Here is a 26666-nt window from a genome sequence, read left to right as displayed (position 1 = left end):
TACTATCTGAGTCTGATGACATAACTTCTTTTCCGGCTGGAAAAGCCTCCTGGAGGCTTGTTCTTCCTCAGAGGAGGCAGGGCCTGGAGTCTGCAAGACTTCACCCTGGCTGTGGGTTTCTAGATCTGTCCTCTCAGGCTCTGGCAACCCGGATCCAGAGCTGGCCTTAGCCACTTTGGTGGTCCTAGAGTACAGTCCTGAGCTTGGCACACAAGGCACACTGCCGGAATGCCTGGCTCTGAGTAGGTCCACGGCCTGAAGGGGGGAGCTAGGGGAGGGCTCCCATACTGGTATGAGCCTGTTGCCTAGATCGCCACCAGGCTGTACTCTTGACAGCTGTGGGACTGAGGTTTGGGCAGGTGATGAGGTGCTCGGAGTCTCATATCTGTAAATGGGGCCATTGCAGGGTCTTCTTGTTTCATCAGGCAAGGCCTTGCCGTGTAGCCCAGAAGTCTTTGGACTTTGATATCACCCTGCCTCAGACTGTGGAGTGCCGAGATGAGAGGCCTGTGCCACCACACCTGGCTCAGTGCCACTGCCGTCATTTACTAGCTGGGAAGGGTCACCCTGCTCACCCAGCTGCAGCTGGAGAATCCAGGCCTGAGCTAGAGGGCGTGTGGCCAGCTCACAAGGGGCTGGCAGAGATCGGAAAAAGCTTTGGAAGTTGTGCCTTTACCCTGCCAGACTCTGTGCCCTGACCCTCACGCTGTCCCCCCTCTTCCTGCTGTCCCCCACCCCAAGTCCTGGAAGTAGCTCCCCTTGCTCTCTCTCAGGCCTGCTCTGACTGGGGCCACTTAAGATGTAAGAGTTACCAAGCTAATGGTCCTAATTATAGCTGGCTAGGATCGATGGAGCCTCAGGCCCCGGGGCTCGGCAGGGCTGGCTGGTGTTTGAGGGTGCAGCCAGATGGGCCAGCAGGGCAGTGGGGCAGCCTCCTTGGGCTGGGAATTGGCAGGGCAACTGTTTTATAGGCTGGCTGCCCCCACCCTGGGTCCCCTCACTCCAGAGTAGTGGAATCCTATTTCCCCCACTGGCCGTGTGCCCTTTGTTATAAGAACTGCCCCTCACCTGCCCCGGGCAGATAGGGCCGTGGGAAGGAAGAATAGGGGTGATGGCAGAAGCCTGAGTCTTGGGCGTGGCTGCCGGTGGGGTGACTTGGATGGCGACTTCCAAGCTTGATTTTAGAAGGCTCGGGACCTGTCGCCAAAGAGGGCGAGGGCCCATTTGGGAAGAGAGGGTCACAGTGCCAGTGAGGGCTAGGTGTGTGGGGTGATGGGGTGGGATCATGGAGGGCCAGGCCTGAGGTGTCCTCGGGGCTACCAGAAGCAATGTAGGCACAGGAAGTGCCTGCTAGAGACAGGCGTGGTCAGAGCTGGGTCCTCATCCTCACGTGCCAGTTCTGGAAATATCCTGGAGGGAGATTTATTTATTTATTTTTTTCTTTTTAACTAACCGGCAGCCTTGGACTGTGAGGTTACCTTGCGGAGGAAGAGGGGTGCTGTTTGTGGACATAGATAGGGTCTATGTTCTGGATGAGCTACAGCTAGCCTGGGGGCTCCTTCTTACCCTCTTCTGTATCCGTGAGTGGATCACAAGCTTCCTTCTAGAACATTCCTAGTCACCTGTGGACCTCCGTTTCCTGCTGGTCAGTTGGGGAACATGTGCTGGGCTGGCTTCTAAGTCTGGGGATTTCCCTGTTAGGCAGAGGCAGGAGGGAGAAGGGCCCCCTTGAGATTGCATCAGCCTGGAGCCCGTTACATAACTGGTGTGGGGCACTCCCAGGGGGGTGGGGGGTGCTTCTGCTTGTGCGGGTGTCTGTGATCCTGGGAGAATATGCAGGTGCGGATGGGCATCCCACTGGCCACTCTGACCTGGCCTCCTGCCATCTTCAGCGTCATTGCCAAAACTTTTAAGAGGACACTAAGGGCCTCTCCGTAGATTTACCCCGCCTCGGGCACATCAGAGCTCAGAGGAGCAGGATGCTTACTTCCAGCGTCACCTAGTCTCAGCTGGGATTCCTGGCCCACATAAGCTTAAGTCAGGAGTGGCCCCACTGCCCTGTGCTCTGGAGTCCTGCCAAGACCGTGTTAGCTGTACCCCTCACGTGGACCCTGCCTCAGCAGTGCCACTCTCTGTAGGTTGGCACGTACTGCGGTGGTCCTCCAGGGATGACCTGCCTCCTCCTCTCTGTGTTTGCTGTGGTGGTCCTCCAGGGATGACCTGACTATACTCAGGTTCCCTCCTTACACCAGCTTCCAGTCCTGCCTGGGAGTCTGCCTCCTCCTCTCTGGGTTTGCGGCTGCTCTTCCGGATTCCCACTCTAGGGAGGGGACGGAACTTTGGCACATGCTATCCTTACTCCGGAGACTCTGGGGAGCTGTGTGGGCAGGTAGGGCTTGTTCCTTGGATGGGGTCCTGGTGCCGAGGGGTACCTTGCCCCAGTAGGAGGGTTGTACATATGCAGACTGACCACACAGGGTTCAGAAGGGGATTTTCTTAGCTACTGGAGCCATGAGTTGCCTTCTGAGAGGAGGATATGTGTGATTGAAATTAGCCACCATGTACAGGGATCAGAGAGAGCCATCGGGAACCTGTCTTCCACAGGGCTCTGGGGTTCAGGTGACTGAAGGCTGACAGGAGGACTTGGTGGGACCTGAGAACAACATTACCTCTCTATGCACACATGCGAGGCATAGACTCTACTCCTCTGACCACCCCTACCCACTCATTGCGCATAGAACATGAAGTTGGCGGCAGGAGGGGCCTGCTATGGCACCCAGGTTATGGGCTGGTGAAGGAGGCTTGCTCTTATGGTCCTGGAGCTGCATAATTCTGGAAGCCTCGTTTTGCCCTTGAGTGGCCATCTCTCTGTTCTTTGTCCCTGGGTGGTCATCTCTCTCTCCTTTGCCCCCTGGGTGGTCATCTCTCTGTCCTTTGCCCCTGGGTGGTCATCTCTCTGTCCTTTGCCCCCTGGGTGGTCATCTCTCTGTCCTTTGCCGCTTTGGGTGGCCATTTCTTTACTCTGGGTGGTTTGATTCTTGCTGCCATGTCCTTGAGATGACCCTTGACACCTCACCTCTGAGATCACGTCTGGTGAATAGGAACACTGGCTCAACCTGGGTTTCCCCAGTAGGTACGAGTCAGGCTTGAGCTCACCATGTCTCCCCAGTACAGAAGTCCCTTCTAGTTGAGGGTGAGCTGAGGCAGACTTACCTTTCTCCTTTTGGGGTGACATGGAGCCAATAGCCACCTTTTTAATGACCCTAGCCCTAAGCCCACCCTGTTCCCTCTTGGCCTTTAATTAAAGACAGTTGACTGTGGTGTGAAAAAATGCCGTTGGGCGTGGGTGCGTGCACACGTGGGTCCATGCACATGTGTGTCCGTGCACACGTGGAGGCCAAAGGAAGGCCTCGATGCCTTCTCTATCACACTCTGCCTCGTTACCTCAGACAGGACTTCTTACTGGACCACAGGTTCCTCTGTTTGACTAGGCTGTGTGGCTAGCAGGCTCTCCCCAGCGCTGGGGTCACGGGCATATTCAAGCATGTCACTAAGGGAATTTGGGATTTGTGAGCATTTTCTGGAAAACGCATATGTGGAATGGGCTTAGCATCCTGCTAGCCCTCTGTATCTGGGATTGTCATGTGTGTTGGTTCCCTGCACAGGACTGGGCAGGGGAGGCAGTGTAGTCTTGAATCCCTCATTAAGAGGGATCCTATCAAATCTTAGGCTACTGGAACCCGGGTCCCTTATTGTCTTGCATTTGTTAGTCACATCTCAGCTGTACTTGAACCTCTGGAGGTAAGGATAGGCCTTACTCAGCTTGGCCTCTCTATTGGGCCCCAGCCTTCCCTAGGCCAACTAGCGATGGCTTTGACGTCCCATGAGGTCACTTCTCTCCCAGATCAGTAAGGACACCAGATTAGACACTCACTTTTGCTTATTGGGTTCAGGACTAGGTGATTATTGTCCCTTCTTATAGAGGAGGGAGGGAGGGAAAGCCTAGAGAGTAGCAGTGACCTGTGCTACCCACCAGGATGGACATGACAGTTGTCACTTGTCCTAGGACTGTGGCCGCATGGCCGTGATCTGGAGTTGTTGGATCTGGGTGTTATGGGGGTTCCGTGGCCTGCCTCTGCTTCTGTGTCCCTGGTTCTGCCTGAAACTGAAGGTGACCCCTCTCCCTTCCAACCCCTGCAGAAGAAGACGATGGTGGCCTTGAAGGCTTCGAGGATTTCTTCCCTGCAGAGCCCGTGAGCCTTCCCAAGAAGAAGCCCAAGAAGCTGAAAGAGAGCAAGTCCAAAGGGAAACGGAAGAAGAAGGAGGTGAGGCGTGGGGTGGGGTGGGCTTGGGCCTTGTGCTTGGGCCTTGGGCACCCCTTGGAAGGAGGTGAGGTGTGGGGTGGTGGGGTGGGCTTGGGTCTTGTGTGCCCCTTGGACACCTGCGGAGGTGCCGTGCAAGAGTCCCCTGAGATGGAAATGGCATGTAGGGCTTCTTGAGAAGGTTGGAGGTTCAGCTGTCCTGTGCTGAGCTAGAGCACCATGTTGTTCTCTCTGGCTAACTCCCTGCCCCGCACTGTGGTCTCAGCCTGGTCCCTGGCAGCGTTGCTGTCTGGCCTCTCTCTGGCTGTTCTATTGGAGCCTCTTGTCTCCTCAGTGAATCCTACTGAGAGCAGAGAAGGTCAGAGAAACACCAGGAGGCTCCCGCGAGGAATGGGCTGTGTGTAAGGGTTGCGCTTGTGTGCGGTGACATTAATGTTCCCGTTCTTTGCTTCCTGGTTCTTGGTGGCTGTGTGTGCAGGTTGCTGGGACTCAAGGCTGAAGAGGTGAGGTGGCTTGCTTGCTGACATTATGTTTCCATGTGCCTTATGCTGACTTGCTTCATCCCTGAGATCGGGCTTGGGAACTGATGGTGTGGGGAAACTGAGGCAGGCGGTAGCTTAGTGTCTTTCCCATTCAGGACAAGACTGTTCTGTCTTCTCACCTCCTGCATCTCCAGGCTGACCTGCCAGGATGGTGGAGCATACACCTCTCCTTCTAAATGAGGGAGCAGAGGTGCTCAGAGGGCCACTCAAGGGGGTGACCTTTTGCCTGTCCCTCCGTAAAACTAAGTCACTGCGAGGCTTTGAGCAGGTTTATCTGGGGCTCCAGTATGCAGGCTGGGGGTAGAAGTGAGGAGAGCCCCAAAAGAGAGAAAATGGTGGTGAGAGGCGGGTTAGAGCCACTGCCCTCTTGAGCATCAACTCTGTCCTCTTCACTTTCCCTGTGTGGGGATCATGTCGGACATTGACCCAGCAAGTGTCTATCTGACAGATGACTATGGAGGAGGCCAAGGGCATCAGAGGGGACCTAAGCTCAACCTGCAGCCTGTATGTTTTCTCCTCTGTTTTAGCGTCTTGTCGAGGACCGTGAGGACAGCCTAATCTAAGGACTCTCAGCAATGTGTGGCAACCCTCTGTGGCGAGCTCCTCAGCCGCCCCTTCTAGCCCACCCCAACCTCTCCCGTCTTTGTGTGTTAGTCAGCTCTCTTGTTGAGTGCGTGTGTGTTCACGCACATCTATGTGCACCACACTTGGCTCTCCTGGAATCCCTGACCCCTCAGCTGACTTCTGTGCCCGTCAAGGCTCTCTGTAGTCTGGCATGTTGTCTGGGATTGACGTGTTTGTCTCCTCCCAGAACACCTCACACCCTGCCGCAGGGCAAGTCTGTCTCCAGCAGGAAGGAAGGGAAGCAGGTTGTCAAGGGTTCTGGTCCACAGACCTATATTTTAAGGCTTCCTCCAAGGTGTCACCAGAGCTCTCTGTCCCCATTATCCAGAGGAGAAAGTGGAGGCAGGATGTGGGCGCTGTGCTTGGGGACTCCCCATTGAAGGGAGTGCTGGGAACCAGCTCCTTTGACACAGGGGGCCCCAGAATTCTCCTCCTGCAGCTACTGCCTCCTACTTGCTTGGTCCTGCAGACCTGTTCATGGCTGGGCAGTGGATAGGTTCTGTGAGGCCCTGGCTCCCAGTTCCCCAGACTTTCTGCTTGAGGCTGTTGTCGCTGTTTTCAACCTCAGGTCCTGGGCCTCATCTGGGCCTCATGGCAGAGGACTTGCCAAGTGTCAGGCCATTGGCTGGGACCATTCACTTCTGGATAAAATGCCCGGCCGGCTGGGGGTTCCTGGGTGGGGGAGCTTTTGTTCTAAGCAGGACTGGCTTTTTCTGGCTTCTTCCTGGGCACAGGGTTGATGTGGCTCTGGCTAAGAAGGATGCCAGGGGTGGGGAGGGCATGGGGCTGTAGGGCTGGGGTCTCTGTCCTGCCGTCCTCTGGTTCTGTCGTCAGGCTCTTCCGCTGGCCCGTGATTCTTTCCTCTGCCTTATTAATCTCACCTCCGTCTCATCTCCCCTCCCATTTGCTCTTTCATTCCCTCCTTCGCTCCTGCCGCCTCTCCTTGTGATGCAATACGTCTTCTTTAAAAGGGTGCACACTGGGGTAGACAAGCTCCAAGAAGCAGGCACCAGAGTGACCCTTGGGCCAGGGGTGCGCCCTCCCCCTTCACCTCCCCTGCCCCCCGGTTTAACGCTATCCAGCTGCAGGAACTGGGGATGGGGATGGCGGTCTATAGCGTGCTATTTACAAAGAGGAGGCTGTGTCTGCTCACCCACCCACCCCGCAGCCCTAGATCACGGTGTGGGAATCTCCTTCCTCCCCGACCCCAACACTGCATCCCCCACCAGGTGACTCTGAGGCGCAGAGGGGGCCTGAGCAGGTGGGCTCTAAGCAGTGGCTTGGGCGGGTGGCGGGACACAGGCAAGCAGCAAGCTGTGGATCCCGATTTACATAAAATAACCGGGCTGCAGCCGGAACCTGAGCATATGTAGATGAAGCTCCCCGTCAGACCGGAGAGCAGGAGGGAGAACTGATTTCAACCTGTACTGCAGCGGTTGCCATAGCAACCAATTATTCAGTGCTAAATTATAACTGTTTATAACACTGGTGAATGGGAAGGCTCATATTTCATTCTTTCTTTTTCCCTCTCAGTCTTGAAGGACCCCAAGTCGAGAATGACCAACTCCCTGAGTTCTTCCTTTGAGTCCAAATGCTTTTTTTTTTTTTCCAGGAGATGTGATGTGTGTGCTGGGCATAGAAGGGAGAGGAGGAGGAGACAGGAGGCCAGGATTCAGAAACTGAGGAGTGGGGAAGAGAAAGGGTGTGTTGCCCGGACTGTTTGGGGCCCCCACCAGCCATGGCTGGTGTGCTGTGTCTTCAGCAGGCAGAGGGGCTCCGAGCAGAGACCCCCCCTCTTTGCCCTCAACCTGGGTGTGGCATCTGAGGTGCTTTGCGCGTGTGCCCTCAGGTTCTTCTCACAGCCACTAGTGCAACACTTACAGTCACACCCAGGATTTGTTTCTGCAAAGGACAATGCCAAGGTCAGAGGCCCAACTTGTCATTCTCATTCTCACAGCTTGCTGTTGGACTTTGGTTTCTCTTAGACCTCAGAACCGAGGTTGGCTTGTGGGATTTGTTAGAGTGATCCGTCTGTGTCTCCTTTCTGAATGGGGTATGGCTCACCTTACTAGATAGCCTGGGATCTGGTCCATCAACCAGGCTGACCTCATACTCACAGATTCTCCTGCCTTTACTTCCAAAAGTGTTGGGATTAAAGATGTGCACCCTAGTAGGTTCCGAGACACGGAGTGGTCCCTCTTGGTCTGGTTCGTGGCCAGTTTTCCCCTTCTCCAGTGACACTGCTACCCCCAGGTCCTGCCCACAGCCCTTTGGTGCATGCTTTTCCCATCCAGTTGCAACGTTCCCCCCTCGCCATCTTTTCTGTGAGGCGGGTGTTTTCATGATGTGTGTCACGGGGAGGAGGAGGCCCAGGAGTGGAAGCGTATAAACCGCTGGTCCAGGTTCTGCCGGCACTGTCATCCGAGGGCATGGAAGAGGCGGGGCAGGGGAAAAGAGAGATGGACAGCGGGCTAGGGGCTGGCGGTCAGGGTCTTCTCTCCGGGGGGGTGGAATAAGAGGTGAACATTTGGACTATGCTTTGATGGATGGCCGGAGGAAAGGGACACCAAGCCTGAGATCCACACCCAGGGCTCCAGCTCAATCCCTGCCTTCCTCCAGCTCTGGAGTGTGCGTGCCTGAATCCTCCTATCCAGACCAGGCTTTCAGCTCCAGTCAGCCCCACCCCCTCTCCGTGCCGAGTGCAGGCTGCTGCTGCTTCTGGCAGACACTGCGGTCTGCTGGAGGCGCCTTCCAGCCTCCCTTTGTGCTGGTCACTCCTGAACCCGGATATGGTGGTGTCTTCTACCCAGGACACACTCTGGCCAGGCAGAGTCGTGTTGTCTACCCATACTGTCACTCAGCTGCCCGTGACCCACGTGGCTGACTCTGGTCCTGTCCCAGTGGGTAGAAGTGGGGCGGGACCTATGTTACCTCTGCAATTTCTCTGCCCTCCAAGCAGAGTCATCACCGTTTTGGGGTGTTGTCACCGGGAGATGCCTCTGCTTGGGTGTAGTCCAGTTGTATCAGGAGTAACTGTGGTTGTGAATGCAGACAGCTCTGGCCTAAGCCCCCTGCCAGGACACATGGTGAACACCTGGTTCTCATGCCACCCCAGTTTCTGAGCACGGCACCTCCATGTCAGGGTCTCCATGTGCACAATGCCCCTGGTTCCTTTCTCACTGCACAGACGAGAGAGTTGGAGGTTCAGGTTGTTACAATGACTTGCACGTGTCCCAGGCTAGCAAGGATCCGCAGGCAGGCCACGCATCTACACTCCTTTTGGGGTGAGGACCCGAGTTCACAGATCTCGTGGACATCATCTCAGAGAGCTTGGCTGGCCTCTGTCACCTGGGGGAGGGGATGTCCCTAACTGACTTCACTTTCCCCTGCTGTAATCTGAGAACTGTGGCTTCCGAGTCCCATATCACTGGTAGTTGTGGGAGCTGGGAGCCGTCCCTTGGCTGCAGACCAGAGTCTCGGTATTCTGGGAAAGTGCGGAGGCTCGGCAGTGCACTGATGTGACCATTGGTTAGCAGGTGACAGGCGCGAGAGCAGGGCTCTTAGTGGGGAGATTGAGCTGAGCTTCCAGAAGAACATATGGGTGGGGTCTTCCGAGCTGGACTGCAGGCAGAAACCCCTTCAGTAATAAGTTCACCCTCAGCTAACTGATGGGGTGTGCTGGGCTCCCAGGATTCTCCAGGTAGACCCTGTTGCCCCTGTCTCCCATCATCACCTTTTTTTCTCCTTCCCTGTCCCCAGTTGCTGAGTTCATAGGGCACTCTCCATATTTCCGGCTCTCCCCATCTCTCCTCAGGCCTGTCTTTGCTCACCTTGAAAGCACCTCACAGGCATCACAGGTGTCACAAGTCCTGAGCTGGTAATTGTGGTGACAGTGCCAGCCTGTCCCCGCAGACCCACGTAGGAGAGGACAGGGCTCTGCCTCCCAGTCACAGGCAAACCGTTTCTGTCCAGGGACAGACAGCATCCTTCTGGTGGGCATGCCATGACTGTAAACACCCTAATCTCCATATAAATGGGTCATTTTCTGCTTCTACAGATGGAAAACAAAGTCAAGGAATCAATCTCAAGAGCTGCCTAATTTACCTTTTCTACCATTGAGATGGGGTGGCCATCCTGGAGACAGGCTCGCACTGTGGCGGCCTCTGGAGAGCTGATCCCCTGCACTCACTCCCTGATCGCAGGGTGAGGGTGGGCGCTAGTGGGCAGGTCAGCTCCTGCTTGGAGCTTCTCTCATATCCTTTGGCTTTCTCCTCTGGCCATCGTGGACTCGACCAGGAGTTCCTGGCGTGGAGTGCGATCCCGCTTTCAAAATCCACTATGACCACAGCTGAAGCCCAGCTTGCCCTGGGCGCACCGCACACTTGGCCTGCCTGGGGAATTCTGGTTTTGCTCAAGATCACCTCACCATTCTGTCAGTCACCTCTGCTCACGCTCGCCCCTCTGTGCGCCATGGATGAAGAAAGATGGCGGCCCAGCGGCTTATCCAGGCCTTCTGCCCCAGGTCTCTGGCATCCCGGGGTGCCTGGCACCCTCACCGCTCCCCTTTCTTTTCCAGGGGAGCAACGATGAGCTGTCAGACAATGAGGAGGACCTGGAAGAGAAGTCGGAGAGCGAAGGCAGCGACTACTCCCCCACCAAGAAGAAGAAGAAGAAACTGAAGGAGAAGAAGGAGAAGAAAGCCAAGCGGAAAAAGAGGGACGAGGACGAGGATGATAATGACGACGGAGGCTTGAAGGTAATCGGTGGGGCTAGGGTCAGGCGGGGGATGGGGGTGGCCCCGGAGCCTGAGTTGGGGAGCTGAGGTCAGGCGGGAGGGACAGAGGTGCCCTCAGAGCCCGAGTTGGGGAGCTGGGGTCAGGCGGGGGATAGGGGTGCCCCCGGAGCCCGAGTTGGGGAGCTGGGGTCAGGCGGGGATAGGGGTGCTCCCGGAGCCCAAGTTGGGGACCTCACCCACATGCACGTGGATGTCGGACATGGGATATGGGGAGCTTGTATCGCGAAGTCTCAGCTATGCAGGGAGGACTTAGGAGTCTGTGGTCGCCACGGTGTCTTGTTGACAGATTGGGGCTGCTCTTGGCAGCAGCTTGCCCACCCGTGCATGCAGCTGTTTCTGGAGGGAGTGATACATAGCGTCAGCTCAGGTTTGCTGCCGGGAACCTCTTGCCTGGAGCCATTTGAGGAGATAAAATAACAAATGGAGTCTTTGCCACAAGCATCTGTGGACAGCCCTGCCTGGGTACTTGGCGCGCCCTGCCGCTCTGTCCACATGGGTGTCCCTCCAGCCTCTCAGTGAACTTGGAGCGGCATTGCTGTGGCTGTGATGGGCCTGGCTGTCTTTTGGGCCCGGGCATCTTTGTCATAAAGCAAGCCAAGGCATCATGGTTGAACGGAGGCCATCCCCTGGGCTGTGAGGTGCGGGTGGCCGACCTCATGTCACCAGGAGCGGTTTGTGAGCTATGATGTCGCCGTTGCGCGGCAGATTGCTGTGAATGATTGAAGACTGGCGGGTTTCAGGGAGCAGAGCGTACTTGAGGTGTCCTGACACCCTGTGGGATCCATCAGTCACTGATGGGTGTGCTGTGAATCAGCAGTGACTGGTAACAGCCTTGGGGACAGTTTGGAGAAATTGACTCTGGGGGCTGTCGAGGAGTCCCAGTGACAACATCCTGCTTATTTCTGTGCTCCGTGGAGGTGCCTTCAGGAAGGCCTGGGTGTGCCTGAGGGGGCAGGTCCCCCATGGAACCATCCCTGAGCTGCTGTGGAACCAGCTTCTTAAGCCCTCTTGCTTTGTGGGTCATTTCTGGGACACAGGTTCTGGGGACCCAGGGAAGGTGTTTGCACCAGCTGGGTGGCCTTCCACTGCAGGGCCAGAAAGTTAGCTTCCAAGGGAGTTTGAGGAGTCAGGGCAGACGGTTCTGTGTGGCATTCACTGGTGTCACCCAAGGCTGGAAACACTTCTTTTTCTGCTTCTGTGGATGGGGGTCTGTGTCCCCTGGCTGGTCAGAAAGGCCAGGAACTGTGGCAGAGAAAGGTGTGTGCTGATTGGTTTAGTGGGTGAATGCTGGGGTTGGTGGGGACGAGTCAAGATTACTTGGAAGAGGTACGGTATGGGGGAGTGGGGTTCTGTGGTAACAGTCACTAAACCATTAAGGGTGAACTAATTTGTTTACTTCTCACTGCTGGTATCTGAGAGAGTGATGGTTAGAACTGACTCATATAGCGAGGCTGGAGACATGGCTCGGTGCTTAAGAACACTAACTGCTCTCCTAGAGGACCCAGGTTCAATTCCCAGTACCCAAATGGTAGATCAAAACCGTAACTCTAGTGTCAGGGGATCTGATGCCCCTTTCTGCCTCTGCCAGCACCAGGTCCGCATGTAGTGCATAGACATATGTGTAGACGAAACAGCCATATACATAGGAAGAAATCAATTAAAAACAGCTAGGTGTAGTAGCAAATGACTTAATCCCAGTGGAGGCAGGAGGATCTCTATGAGTTTGAGGCCAGCCTGGTCTACATAGCAAGTTCCAGGACAGCCAGAGTTACACAAAGACCCTGTCTTGCCATCTCTTCATCTGATCCCCGCCCACTAGGCCATCTTGTTCTGTAGCTTTCCGACTCTTGGGATAGCCCTTTGGAAGACTCACAGGGACCCTTAGGATTGTTACACACTTCACTTAGTACCACGTCTGGGAAGTGACCGTGGGACTCTTTCGGCACTGTCCACTGCTGTCACTGTCCCAGCCTATCAGAACAGCCTGGGCTTGTCTCTGACCTGCTTCCCCCATCCGGAGAAACACGTGTGACCTTTCCCCAGTCTCAGTGTTAAAACTCACAGCATCCCGTGAGCCGGCATCTGAGACACCCCCTTGGTGGGGTTGGCGGGTAGGTGGGTGTGGCTTTCAGGTGTCCCAGTGGTAAGTGGGAGTTGTTCTTCAGTTGCGGGTTCCCATCTTCCCCTTTCTCAGAGCAGCAGGCAGGTCAAAAGGCCTTTGCCCCTGATCCCACCTCTCTCTGCAGGAGCCAAAGTCCTCGGGGCAGCTCATGGCGGAGTGGGGCCTTGATGATGTGGACTACCTGTTCTCAGAGGAAGACTACCACACGCTAACCAACTACAAGGCTTTCAGCCAGTTCCTTCGGTGGGCCGGGGGTGACTGCTGTGGCCGGGTGACCATGGGGGTTGTGCTTGCCTGAGGCACTAAATCCAGGGGAGGTGGACAGAGAGGTAGCCAGGGCTCCTGGTGGATGAGAATTATTAGAGCAATCGCTGACCTGGGGTCAGGACCCCTTCATTTCAGCATAGCCTACTTCCCTCACAGGCTCCGTCCTGGGGTCTAGGCCCCTCTCTGGTCTGCAGCCAGATAGAGACCCTGTCAGGAGTCAGGAGTATGTTGGGGTGTGCTCTGGTCTCATCTTTGTTCTGTTCAGTTTCTTTAGCCAGGAATATAGGGCTGGCCACACCTCACAGGTGTGAGAGAGAAGGTGGTCTCTCCCTCACCTTCCTGTATCTCTCCCACAGGCCGCTCATTGCCAAGAAGAACCCCAAGATCCCTATGTCCAAAATGATGACCGTCTTGGGGGCCAAGTGGCGAGAATTCAGCGCCAACAACCCGTTTAAGGGCAGCTCGGCGGCAGCAGCTGCGGCAGCTGTGGCCGCAGCTGTAGAGACTGTGACCATTGCTCCTCCATTGGCTATCAGTCCCCAGCAGGTGCCCCAGCCTCTCCCCATCCGCAAGGCCAAGACCAAAGAGGGCAAGGGTAAGGCTGTGGGTGAGTGGGTACTGAGCTCTCTCTGGCAGATCTGCCCCCTCCTAGATCCCGCAGCTCAGCTAGGGGTTCTCCTTATGGAGGACCCAGTGACCTCAAGCTGACTTGACTCGACCCCTCTTTATGGCTTCAATCCTTTCAATCCTGTCTCCTGTTGGGAAGGGTGGGGAAGTCAAGGAGCTTGGGTACATCTTTGGGTGTTAACATTTGCCCAAAGGGTGCTACCCTTACCCTGTGGGCATGGGGGTGGGAGGGGTGGGTCACAGTGTGAGATTACTCCAGCCCACCCCATAGAATGGGGGGGGGTAGTTCCAGCCCTGGACTTAAGGAAGTTTGAGGTAGTTTTGGGTTAGCCTGCTAATCCTCTCATGTGAGCATCTCCTGCACAGGGTCGAGTCCCTGTCTAGGGACCTCACAGGACTGGGTGTGACCAGGGATGGAAGGACAGCAAGGAGGCCAGGTCCAGTCTGACTCCATGCAAAGGGGATGGGAGGGGAGGGCAAGCAGGGCCTTCTGCTTCAGAGAGACCAGGCTGCAACCTGGGTAGAAGTTCTGGCATTTAAGAGGTTGGGGACATTGATCTTTCTCCACGGGAACGTTAACCCCTCTGTATTCTGTTCTGATTTGGGATTTGATGGGCTGAGAGAAGTCTGGGAACGACCCCACGTGCCGACCCCACAGAGTTTTGGTGTCTAGGACAATTATGAATATGGTGCCTGGCACCTCTGTTTTATGTCTCAGAGAGTGCCTGGTGGGCGAGTGCCATGGGTCACCTGCCCCAACTCTGTGTGCCCCCATCTTTCCTATTTTCCCACTTCCACCTGCCTAGGAGCTACCGCAGAATTGTTGATTCCCTGGGCTGCCTGTTCAGAGCTCGAAAGGTTGAACTAGCTTTTCCCTGGCATGCCCTGGTTGCAGCGGGATCCCCATCTTCATGTCCTTGTGTGTGGTGTAGCCATGGGAGAACTGGGGAAGGCTACCTGGCAAGGGTGCGAATCCTATCACCAGACCCCATGCCTCCCCCTGGCAGCAGGATGGGCTGCTGGGGCGGGGCGGGGTCCTTATTCCCTAGGTGGTTAATTGACATCATAGAGTCCAGCCTGCAGCCCGTGTGATAGGAATGTTGGGGGTAGCTGTGGGAGGTGCCTTTGGCCCATGGTTTGGGAGTCTGGTGACCTGGCTTTTGGTACCAAGATGACTCTCTAGGGTCAGGTTTGTCTCCTCATTACTTCCCGCTTGACCTAAGCAAGAGCCTGGCCTCTCAGACCCTCAGTCTTCACATGACCCATTTCTCACTGGGGTCTTGAAGGCTCCGTGAAGTGGTGGGGGAGAAATGGGCCATCAGTGGCAGTGTTGCTCATTGCAGCCCTTGTTACAACGCCCAGGGCCTGGAGTGAGGAAGAAGAACAAAGGCGCCAAAGACTCCAAGAAGAAGGGGAGGGGCAAGCGAGTGGCGGGGCTCAAATTCCGCTTTGGAGGAATCAGCAAGAGGAAGAAGGGTTCCTCGGTGAGTGTGCATGCATGTGTGCATGTGTGTGTGTGCCCACGTGCGTGCATGCTCGAGTGTGTGTGCATGTGTAGAGAAAAGTTCCTCCGTGTGTGTGCGTGCATGTGTGTATTTGCATGTGTGTGCCCACGCCTGTGCATGTTCGAGTGTGTGTGCATGTGTGGAGAAGGGTTCCTTGGTGAGTGGTTTGTACGTGCAAAGAGTTGAGGGGAGGGCTGTTTGACCAGAGAGTGGACCATATTCATTTCCCGAGCTAACTGAGGCAAGCCCTGCACCCTTCTCCAGTCCCTGCACGTACAAACCTGCTGGTACATTTATTGCTGTGGACTGGACACTTCCAAGGGCCCATCTGGCTTAGCTGTGGCTGCTGCTACACAATGTGGCTCCATCAGGCAGGAGGACCAGCTGCCCCTTTACAGGGTGTGCTCAGAGGGTGGAGCCCTGGAAGGTAGCCTGTTTGACCAGGTGGGCTGGGGCCGTGATTGGTGACACAGAAAGGAGCAATGGTCCTCTAAGATGTAGCAGACCAGCTCAGCTCCTAAGGCGCCATTAATCCTCCAGACTTGTCCACTGAGAGAGATCTGTGGAGATTCCCTAGAGGAGGGGGTTGTTAGGGTGACCTAGGAGTTAGGCAGTCGGAGGTCACAGCCTGGGGAAACCGTTTGGAGAAGAGCTGTGGAGGCATCAGAGGACTGGAGAGCAGGAGTTCCGAGGATGGTGGGGTGTGTGGGCTGTACACTAACCGGGTTGGGGGACAGAGCAGAGCCATAGGGTGTCTTCAGAGATTCCTGGCCCTGCCCTACCCAAACCATCAACCCATCCTCCTTCCCTGCAGAGCGAGGAAGATGAGCGCGAGGAATCCGATTTGGACAATGCCAGCATCCATAGCTCTTCCGTGCGCTCCGAGTGCTCCACCGCGCTGGGCAAGAAGAATAAGAGGAGGCGCAAGAAGAAGAGGAGTAGGGCTCCTCCCCAAGGGGCGCGATGGGGTGGGGGTGCAGCGTGGGGGAGTAGGGCTCCTCCCCAAGGGGCGCGATGGGGTGGGGGTGCAGCGTGGGGTGTAGGGCTCCTCTCCAAGGGGGCGCGATGGGGTAGGGGATGTGGAGTGGGGAGTAGGGCTCCTCTCCAAGGGGCACGGTCCTTCCCGCGATGGGGTAGGGGGTGTGGAGTGGGGTAAGGGCATCCTCATGTCCCAGGCTTTCCCAACCTCAGCCACGCAGTCTCCATGTTGTCTCTCAGTCGCCCTTGTTCACTGTCTTGTCCTAGGGAGGAAGAAGAAAGCTAGGACTTCTTAACACGAAGCCCTAGTAGAGTGAGGACTGGAGGAGGCACTTAAGCTCACTGTTTCCGTTTGCCCCATCTGTTACCCACTCAGCTCCTGACCCACCAAATACCCAACTAAACACCCCACTCTCCCCCTCTCTTTGGCTCATTTTTTAAAAACATTTTATTTTTTCCTTTTTAAAATTGTTTTTATTGAGCTATATATTTTTCTCTGCTCCCCTCCCTTCCTCCCTCCCTTTCCCTTCAGCCCTCCCCCAAGGTCCCCACGCTCCCAATTTACTCAGATCATCTTGTCTTTTTCTACTTCCCATGTAGATTAGATCCATGTATGTCTCTCTTTGGGCCCTCTTTGTTGGCTAGGTTCTCTGGGATTGTGAGTTGTAGGCTGATTTTTCTTTGCTTTATGTCTAAAAGCCACTTATGAGTACAGATTATATTTGTCTTTCTGGGTCTGGGTTGCCTCACTCAATACGATGTTTTCTAGATCCACCCATTTGCCCACAAATTTCAAGATGTCATTATTTTTTTCCATTGTGTAGTATTCCACTGTGTAAATGTGCCACATCTTCTTATCCATTCTTTAGTCAAAGGGCATCTAGGTTGTTTCCAGGATCTGTCTATTACGGATAGTGCTGCTATGAACATAGTTGAGTACAAGTCCTTGTGGTATGATTGAGCATCCTTTGGGTATATACCCAAAAGTGGTATTGCTAGGTCTTGAGGTAGGTTGTTTCCTAATATTCTGAGAAATTGCCATACTGATTTCCAAAGCAGTTGTACCTGTTTGCACTCACAGCAGCAATGCAGGAGTGTTCCCTTTTCCCCACATTCTCTCCAGCATAAGTTGTCATCAGGGTTTTTGATCTTGGCCATTCTTACAGATGTAAAATGGAATCTCAGAGTTGTTTTGATCTGCATTTCTCTCTTTTTGGCCTTTAAGACACGGTCTCACTACATAGCTCTAGCTGGTCTAGAACTTGCTATGTAGACAGGGCTGGCCTTGAACTCATAGGGATGCCCCCGCTTCAGCCTCCCAAGTTTGGGGATTAATGATGTGTCCTCACTGCTATTTCTCCATGTGCACTTCCTTCCTTCCTTCCTTCCTTCCCTCCTTCCCTCTCTCCCTCCCTTCCTCTGTTCCTCTCTCCCTTCCTTCCTTTCTTCCTTTATCTTTACCCATCTCTGTCCACCTTCATACTTCACAGCCAACCCCAATAATTTTTCACTCCCTTGGTCTGTCTACCACCCACTTGAAATCATTTAAGCACCTATCAGGTGCCAGTCTGGCCTGGGGTAGGGGAAACGGTTGTGTGCGGCAGGCCTCCACCGTTGCCTCTTTCCCCCTTCCAGTAGATGATGGTGACGGCTATGAGACAGACCACCAGGACTACTGTGAAGTGTGCCAGCAGGGTGGGGAGATCATTCTGTGTGACACTTGCCCGAGGGCGTACCACCTGGTCTGCCTGGACCCGGAGCTGGAGAAGGCTCCAGAGGGCAAGTGGAGCTGCCCGCACTGTGTAAGCTGTGGCGGAGGTCCGGGACTGGAGTTGGTGCCTGTGGGAAGGGCTCCGGCCCAAGCTTCACCACCTGCACTCACCACCTACAGGAGAAGGAGGGGATCCAATGGGAGCCGAAGGACGATGATGAGGAAGAGGAGGAGGGCGGCTGTGAGGAGGAGGAGGATGATCACATGGAGTTCTGCCGCGTGTGCAAGGACGGTGGCGAGCTCCTGTGTTGCGATGCCTGTCCCTCCTCTTACCATCTGCACTGCCTCAACCCTCCGCTGCCAGAGATCCCGAACGGTGAATGGCTCTGCCCGCGCTGTACTGTGAGTGTTACACCTCCCGCCCCTCCCTGCCCCGCCCCGCCCAAGTCGCCCCGCCCACCAGACCCTGATCCCGCCCTTGCTGGTCCAGGCCACGCCCCCAACGAGCGTATTCTCGCATTCTCGAGGACCGCACTCACCACCTCCTCACCTGCCTGCCCTCTCCTGAATCCCCTTAGGGCTATTTATTGAGAATTTATTATGAGCTAAGAACCTCGCGTTCCTCCTGGGAGCTGAACCCAAGAGGCCTCACGCTGAACTATAACTCCATCCCTTAATTGACTTTCAAAAATTATTTTGGGGCTGCTTGGGCATGGAACCCAGCGCCTGCCTATATGCCAGGCAAGCTCTCACCACGGAGCTACATCCAAGCTCATCTCCAGCTGGAAAACGAGGCGCAGGGAGGCACAGTGGCTTGCCCAAGACCACACTGCAGCAGAACTTGAATTAGATCCCTGAGCCAGTCTGGACCTTGTGTTCCCAGGCTGGGTTAGTGACAGAGTAGCGACCCCACAGCCTGGAGCCTCGGTTTATGATGGGACAGAGGCACACTCTCCCCTCATCCCCTGACTCGAGTCTCTGTAGGCATCTGAAGGTCCCACGTGTGGAGTTGTTCTGTCCCCCCATTACTGAATACCCTACCCCATAGGTTCTGGGCTCTAATGTAGTTTCCTTCTGTCTTGTGCATGCATACGCCTGGACTTGTGCTGTGTCTGTATTATATATGTATGTATGTATGTATGTCCTTGTCTGTGTAGGGGACGGAGTGGCCCCTTTGACAGGTGCAGCCTTCTTAGCTGTCCTGAGAATGCCTCTCCTTGGGGTATCACCTCGCTCTTCCTCCCTGCAGGAGGTAAAGTCAGGTGGGCCTGTGGCCTGGGAAGGGAGTCAAAGAAGCTCCCTCTGCCTTTCTGTATTGCCCCTTCTCCTTGCTGTTTGCCCTGAGGCCAGAGTAGGATTGGTTCTGGGGTGTGTGGTGCGCATTGCATGTTCAACAGTCCTTTGCGGCAGGGGAAGAGAGGCCACTTTTACAGGCAAGGAAACAGACTGATGGGGTGTGTACTTAGGTCACATCTAGGGCTCAGAACCACCCTTTTGAGGGTCATGGCCACAGCAGCCTGTCTCAGGGTGGCCCAGAGTATGCGTGGGTGCTGAGGTGTGACTGTTACATTGCTCTGCTCTGCCAGCCAGCAGCTCACTGGCATCCCATGGCCCTTAGGGCCTGAGTGTGTGTGGGCTGAGGGAAGAGTTGGCCTTCTTGCCCCAGCCAGCTCAGATGCACAGGCGTGCATGTGGGCCTGCTCAGGGCGGATGAAAAGGCCAGGGCTGCAGTGTTCCTCTCCTGGGGCTGCTCGCGGGTCAGAATATGATGTGATCTTTCTTAGGGCTTCACGTAGGGCAGGAGGTAAACTGTGGATACATGGATGGGGGAGTCTAGAGGCTTGATTGTCCCCTTGCTAAGTGGATTTTGTTATCTCCTGCCCTGTGTGCGTAGTAGGCTCCACCATCATGGTTTAATAAGCCAGATTCTGAGGAAGCTCACTCTCGAGTTGTCCTGGGAGCTTCAGGTAGGACCTTGTAACCAACCCTAAACTTTGGGGCCACCCTCTGTCCTCCACAGTGTCCCCCACTGAAGGGCAAAGTCCAGCGGATCCTACACTGGAGGTGGACCGAACCCCCAGCTCCCTTTATGGTGGGACTGCCAGGACCAGAGGGGGAGCCAGGCATGCCCCCACCCAAGCCTCTGGAGGGCATTCCTGAGAGAGAATTCTTTGTCAAGTGGGCCGGGCTCTCTTACTGGCACTGCTCCTGGGTGAAGGAGCTACAGGTGAGACACCCAGACGGTGTGGTTATACTTGGCTTGGTGGGCAAGAATGGGCTGGCATGTGCTTTGCAGCCCACCTCCCCAGGCATGGGTGGGAGCTGGGGATGGCTCTGAGGAGAAGCCTGTTCCACCTAGGCCAGGGCTGGGGGCTGACGGGCTGGGTCAGGTTTCGGGGAGAGCGGCTCTGTACATCTCCCTTTCATAATTTGTCCTTCTCTGTGAGCAGCTGGAGCTGTACCACACCGTGATGTACCGCAACTACCAAAGAAAAAACGATATGGACGAGCCACCGCCCTTTGATTATGGCTCCGGCGATGAGGACGGTAAGAGCGAGAAGAGGAAGAACAAGGACCCTCTCTATGCCAAGATGGAGGAGCGCTTCTACCGCTACGGCATCAAGCCCGAGTGGATGATGGTCCACCGCATCCTGAACCATAGGTGAGGGCCAGGCTTGCCTTTCAGATCCTGGGTGGATGCAGTGGGGCGGGGGGAGGGGCAGAGACACGGAACTGCAGGTGATATGGCTGCCCAGCCAGGAGGGCCATTGCCTTGCACAGGCGTACCCTCAACATTCTTGTGGACAGTCCCAGAGGTGTGCAAATGAAGGGAAACGTGGCCAACAGTCTGTGAAACGTGGCCAACAGTCTGTGAAACAGTCTGGGAGCCGAGCAGGTCCAAAAAAGGATTAGCCTGTGTTACTCTTCCGAGAGGCACATTCGAGAATATACTTGACATGGGGCTGGCATGGTGGCACACACCTTTAATCCTAGCACTTGGGATATAGAGGCAGTCGGATCTCTGTGAGTTCAAGACCAGCCTGGTCTACACAGCCAGTTCCAGGACAGCCAGGGCTGCATAGAGAGATCCTGTCTCAAAACATTCTCTCTCTCTCTCTCCCTTCCTCCCTCCCCTTTCTCGCTGGAGAGATGGCTCAGTGGTTGAGCGCACTACCTGTTCTTGCAGAGAACCTGGGTTAGGTTCTCAGCTCCTGTAAGGCAGCTCACTACTTCTTGTGGTGCCAGTTCTGGGTCATCAGCTGCCTCTTCTGACCTCTGTGGGCACCAGGAACACGTGTGGTATACATACATACATGCAGGCATTCATAGGTTCATATGTGTCCATAAAATAAACATTGTTTTTGTTTTGTTTTGGAGACAAGGTCTTGTTATGTGACCTTGACTGTCCTGGAACTTACTACATAGACCAGGACAGTCTTAAATTCCTAGAGGCCTGCCTCTGCCTCTCGAGCACTGGTATTAAGGGCGTGCATCAACACGTCCAACTCAAAAAAAAAAAAATCTTAAGAAAAGAATGTTTTCGGCAAGGCCGAGTCACCAGCCTAGAGCCACACAACCGAGGCTGCAGGATTGGGAACTGGACCTGGTGTCCTTTGGTAGTACTGGTGTTTTCTGTGCCAGGGTCCTGGTGTCCTTTGGTAGTACTGGTGTTTTCTGTGCTAGGGTCCCTAACCCCTGTGCCACCTTTCATTAAAACACAGTCTCAGGTGCTTAGTAGTCAGAGATGCCAGGCCCAGCAGGAGGGTGTAGACTGGGGAGCCTCTGCTGAGTCCTGGCCTTAGGCTGGAGGACAGGTCACGGGCCTTGCGGGCCTTGGGCCTTGCGAAGAGCCCTGAGTACCTGTCACATGGTGGCAGCTTAGAGTTCTGAACTCCCTGCCTGGCCACAGCTCTCTGGCTTCTGGCTTGGGCTGGGTGGCCTTCCCACTCTGTCCCCGACCACAGGTCCTGTTATCGTGAGGGCAGAGGAGGTTAAGAACCTTCGTGGCCATGGACTTCTGAGCTGGTCCTTATGTGACATGGTGCTGGGCCTTGCTGGAGTGGTTTGGAGGGACCAGGAAAACATGCATCTTATTAACCTCCTGCCCATTCCCAGACCCCAGATGGTACCTGAGCTGTGTGTGTCTTGGATTGACTGCCTCCCCCCCTTTTTATTAAAATGCATGCTAAAACAAAAAGGACAGTTTCCTCTGCACCCCCAAAGAGGAGCCGGTGACTCTCCCAGGGTGTGCATAACAGCCAATTATTTGTTGAGAATAAGTCACTGGTTTCCATGGTGACCGGGAATTGGCCTTGCTCTTCCTGGTCTCCGGGCCACGTGCAGCCATAGCTCCCCAATCCATTTGCCCTCACCCTTGCCATGTAGGGGTGCCACAGTCCCCTGGCTTTGCTGGGCTCTCCTGGCCTGGCTGCTGCATCTACCTCTTCGGATCAAGGAGGAGACCTTGAGGGGTCTTCCAGTGTCCACTGTGGGGTGTGGTCACTGGGTGCTCATGTCCCTGGGGACCTTTAGGAGAGGCTGTCCCTACCTGCAGGGAATATTGACTCTTTGTCTGCTCTGTAGGGTAGGACCCTCACCCTGGGCCGATAAGCAAAACGCTTTGAAATTTTACCTTAGAAAATGAAGTCTCTGAGCAGCAGGGAGATTCGTGGCGTCATTCACTGTGTCCAGATTGTGTGTGACGTCATTTCCTGGGTTCAGATTACATAGCGGATGGACTTACCCCTTCAGTGGAGACTGGGAAGGACACCAGTTCTGCTTCCCGATTGTCCCCGTCTCCACGCGTCTGCCGCTTTCTCCACATTTTCTTCTCTTTCTACAAGCTGTGTGGCCTTGGGCAAGCTACTGCAACTCCCTAGGGCTCCTGCCCTGGGGCCTTCCTCCTGGTTGGGCCCAGAACACTAGGACACCATGGATATTAATGGATTGGCATTTTATGTGGGGGCCCTGCCTAGAACCTATGCAATGTGCCTCCCCCAATCTTCTGGCTCCTGTGCTGCAGCTTTGACAAGAAGGGGGACATGCATTACCTGATCAAGTGGAAGGATTTATCCTACGACCAGTGCACCTGGGAGATTGATGACATCGATATCCCCTACTATGACAGCCTGAAGCAGGCCTACTGGGGCCACAGGTGTGCTGAGTGCTGGCAGCCAGGGGGGAGGTGCGGGGCCCCCCCTCTTGGCTTGAGTTTTGCTCCTCTGAGTCTGACGCTTCTACCCAGGGAGCTGATGCTGGGAGAGGATGCCCGGCTCCCCAAGAGGCTGATCAAGAAGGGCAAGAAGCTGAAGGATGATAAGCAGGAGAAGCCCCCAGAGACGCCCATTGTGGATGTGAGTGGAGAGACGGAGGAAGCAGTAGTGCCGGACTGCCAGCTTCCCCACCCTGGGCTTGGCGGTACAGGGAGGTGGTGTGTCAGGGGCCCTTCCCCAGGCCTTTGTGACTGGCCATTGTCAGTGACACTGAGGCTGTGTGGGTCAGTGGGAAGATCCTATTGGTGTGGAACTCAGGGGGTTCACCTGATTCTGCCTCTTGGGTTCCGGGATTAAAGACAAACCCCACCATGCTGGACTCCTTGGGCATGTTTGAAGAAGGCCACCTTGGGCTGGGATATAGCTCAGTTTGTAGACTGCTTGCCTAGCATATCCAGGCCCTTGGGCTCGGTTGTTAGTGTGGCTTGAACTGAGTGTGGTGGGCCATGCCTTTGAGCTCAACACTCAGGAGTTGGAGGCAGGAGAATCAGAAGTTCAGGGTCATCCTCAGCTATACAGTTGTGTTTGAGCCTACCTTGGACTACAGGAGACTTATCTAAAAAACAACCAACCAACCCAGAAGTAACAACAACAACCAAAAACCAAGAAGACCAGGGCCCATGATGGGGACATAGGCCCTTGGGAGGACCTTATTAGGAAAGTAACATGGAGATAGAGGACAGAAGGGGGCACAGAAGTGACTTGCTGGTGAGAGGCCATGCAGGGGCTTGTGTTAGGGCAGGGAGCCAGGGGGTGTGTCTCGGAAGGAGAGACATTCTAGGTCAGACCCTACGCAGAGTGAAGAAAGCACAGAGAGGGGAGGCATCTTAGACAGAAGGAACTGTGCCTGCAAAGGCCTGGAGGGTTGACTCTGGTGGCCCAAGGTTGAGGATGTGTCTGATTCTTGCCTCCTCTCCCGCAGCCCACAGTCAAGTTTGACAAACAGCCGTGGTACATCGACTCCACTGGAGGCACGCTGCACCCTTACCAGCTGGAGGGCCTCAACTGGTTACGTTTCTCCTGGGCCCAGGGCACTGACACTATCCTGGCTGACGAGATGGGTTTGGGCAAGACGGTGCAGACCATTGTGTTTCTCTATTCCCTGTACAAGGAGGTGGGCAGGCAGGAGGGCAAGTGGGTCTGGGCAGGCGGGTGCTGGGCAGGCAGGGTCTGGCGCCATCTACTGGCTGCCAGCTTCACCACCTCAGGCTCTCTCTGCAGGGCCACTCCAAGGGGCCTTACCTGGTCAGCGCGCCCCTGTCCACCATCATCAACTGGGAACGTGAGTTTGAGATGTGGGCGCCTGACTTTTACGTGGTCACCTACACGGGGGACAAGGAGAGCCGCTCGGTGATCCGGGAGAACGAGTTTTCCTTTGAGGACAACGCCATTCGGGGTGGGAAGAAAGTATTTCGCATGAAGGTGAGCGCTGCCTTTACCCTCACACATCTGCTCTGGGGCTACTGAGCCCAGCCTGGGGGGGGGAGCAATCTCCCAGTTGTCCTGTGTTATGGAGCATCATTAACGGATGCTTGGCTCTGCAGAGCTGCTTTGGACTACCTGGAAGTCAGCTGGTCAGCTAGACTCCCTCCGAGGCCCCAGGGGGCATCTGTCTTTTCCACCTCTTCCGACTTATTGCGTCTGAGAACTGCCTGGCTTATGGCTGCTTTTCTCTGTCCCCGCCTCTGTTGTTACCTGGTATCCTTCTCCTTGGGTGTGGTTCCTGTCATAAAGACGCCGCTCATGTCGGATTGAGAGCTGCTCGTATCTTAGCCAATAACTCCTACCTGCCAAGTCTTGTTCCAGACAAGGAATAAAAGTGTTCAGGTGGCTGTGAATGGAGAGGCGGAGTTTACCCTGGCTCCCAGCTGTGTGGGGGTCGTGACACACAGCTGTGCCTCATAGCCTGCTCAATGGAATGGAGCCGGCAGCTCCAGCCAGCGGGGCTTTTGAGAGGCCCAAGAGTTAGTAAACAGTGGGCACGGCCTCTTGGTGTCCTCATTGTGCTCCAGTCCCCAGGGGGTCTTGTCACTGGGCCGCTGTGACCCAGACGCTCTTGGGAACAGGGGTGACAGTTGGCACTTGTAAAAGCCAGGCTCGCTGGATGACTCTGTGGGTAAAAGGGCATGCTGTGTGAGCCTGAGCGTGTGTTTCCTTCTTGGAACTCATGTTTAAAAAAGCCAGCTATGGGAATGTGTGCCTGTGATTCCAGAACTCTTAGGGCAGAATGAGAGGCAAAGGCAGAACAGCTAGCTACCCGGGCTTGCCTTCAGGGCTCAGGAGTCTGTGTGGAAAAGGGGGTTCTAGGAGCCCCCACAACAGCATTTTCTAGATGCGACAGGACAGATAGGTTAACTCACAGAGACCACACAGGATCACCATAAGCTCAAGCCACACAAATCAGCACAGAGGGGAAGTGGGCACAAAGCCCTGCCTCTAACCAGGAAGCTAGCTGCAGGAAGAGGGACAGTCAGTGTTCAATGCGGGGACACTGAAGGTACGAGCCACGGGTCAGGCTTCACACTCAGGGGTAGCTGGCCAACCAACCAGACTCCATCTTTGTTTGAGAATGAAAGACCATGACATTGGGTGGGTAGGGTGACGGGAGAGGATCTGGGAGGAGTGGGGAGATGGGAAAGAATATGAAAGTGTATTGTGGGAGATTCTCGAAGAGTAAGTAAAACGATCCTAAAAAAGTTGCAGGCTACGTGGCCTGGTGTACGCAGCCTGGCAGGAACAAAAGAGGATTTCAGCAAGCAGAGAGCTGACTCCCAAGGTTGTCCTCTGGTCCACATGGACATCCTGGCCTACATACCCCGCACTCACACCACAGACACCATTTGAGATAAGGCCTCATTGTCGTATACACCGGGATAGCTGGCCTGACTTGGGATTCCTATCTTCCCCGTCTGTCTCAGGGTTGCAGGCCTGAGACAGGCCTATGCTACTGTGTCTGGCTTGATGTGGAAAACCCACACTGCAGTCTTCCATGTTTACCCACTGAGCCAATTTCCCGGCCCTGGTGCCCTGGTAGCAATTATATCCTTAAACATTTTCCACCCAAGATGGTTTGCATACATGCATGGATGTGGAACATCTTCTGCAACAACACCTTCTCTGGGGCGTTGCGCTTTGTCCGTGAAATGCCAGGACTCCTCAGGATGCTCGTGGGCTTCCCACTAATACTTTCTCCACTGTCCTTGGGTCTCCTCTGTCCCTGCTGCTGCCTCCCTCACGTTCTTGTCTCTCCCACAGAAGGAAGTGCAGATCAAGTTCCATGTGCTGCTCACCTCCTATGAGCTCATCACTATCGACCAAGCCATCCTGGGCTCCATCGAGTGGGCCTGCCTTGTGGTGGACGAGGCCCACCGGCTCAAGAACAACCAGTCCAAGGTAGGAGGCACTGACCGTGGGACTTAGGCCTCTCTGTGTGGCTGCTGCCCTGTGATTCCTGACAGCTCCTCCCCTCTCCCCAAAGTTCTTTAGGGTCTTGAATAGCTACAAGATTGACTACAAGCTGCTGCTGACAGGGACGCCCCTTCAGAACAACCTGGAAGAGCTATTCCATCTCCTCAACTTCCTGACTCCAGAGAGGTTCAAGTGAGTCCCTGGGCCTGTCCAGGAGTGATGGGTTGCATCCCCGTGAAGGCCTGGCAGATGCCTTTTGCTGACTCTGAGAGCTGCTTGGGGACCTCAGTTTCCCCATGAGTGAGATGAGAGTGTGGGCAGTATGCTATGTTAACCCTGTGTGGGACGGCCTCGGCGTTCACCTTCCCTGGGGAAGTTACAGCCGGCCAAGCAAACAAGGGCTTCCTTCAGCACTGTCCCAGAAGGCCCTGGGGCTTCTCCTGGTTCCTACCTTGTGTCCCTCTGCCTACCCCTGGCTCCTATCACCCACAG

The 26666-nt window shown here is 55.2% G+C and overlaps 1 protein-coding gene across 1 annotated transcript in view; it reads left to right on the top strand.

Annotated features, from left to right (window-relative positions):
- The first annotated feature begins 3330 nt into the window (after positions 1–3330).
- Positions 3331–26666, top strand: part of Chd5 (chromodomain helicase DNA binding protein 5) — a 43311-nt gene continuing 19975 nt past the window's right edge. The window contains exons 1-17 of the mRNA XM_050153129.1: positions 3331–3346; positions 4201–4325; positions 10065–10244; positions 12530–12648; positions 13029–13267; positions 14662–14783; positions 15619–15742; positions 17418–17584; positions 17674–17895; positions 19514–19720; positions 19944–20155; positions 22517–22648; positions 22739–22847; positions 23689–23880; positions 23988–24188; positions 26022–26159; positions 26245–26366. Of these exons, the coding sequence (XP_050009086.1) occupies positions 3331–3346; positions 4201–4325; positions 10065–10244; positions 12530–12648; positions 13029–13267; positions 14662–14783; positions 15619–15742; positions 17418–17584; positions 17674–17895; positions 19514–19720; positions 19944–20155; positions 22517–22648; positions 22739–22847; positions 23689–23880; positions 23988–24188; positions 26022–26159; positions 26245–26366 (2627 nt within the window). The remainder of the gene's footprint in view (positions 3347–4200; positions 4326–10064; positions 10245–12529; positions 12649–13028; positions 13268–14661; positions 14784–15618; positions 15743–17417; positions 17585–17673; positions 17896–19513; positions 19721–19943; positions 20156–22516; positions 22649–22738; positions 22848–23688; positions 23881–23987; positions 24189–26021; positions 26160–26244; positions 26367–26666) is intronic.

This window comes from Alexandromys fortis, unplaced genomic scaffold, assembly GCF_014885135.2.
Source record: "Alexandromys fortis isolate MF-2015 unplaced genomic scaffold, M_Fortis_MF-2015_v1.1 scaffold_88, whole genome shotgun sequence".
Lineage (NCBI taxonomy): Eukaryota > Metazoa > Chordata > Mammalia > Rodentia > Cricetidae > Alexandromys > Alexandromys fortis.
Note: the sequence above shows the minus strand (reverse complement) of the source record. Positions and strands in the feature narration are given on the sequence as shown.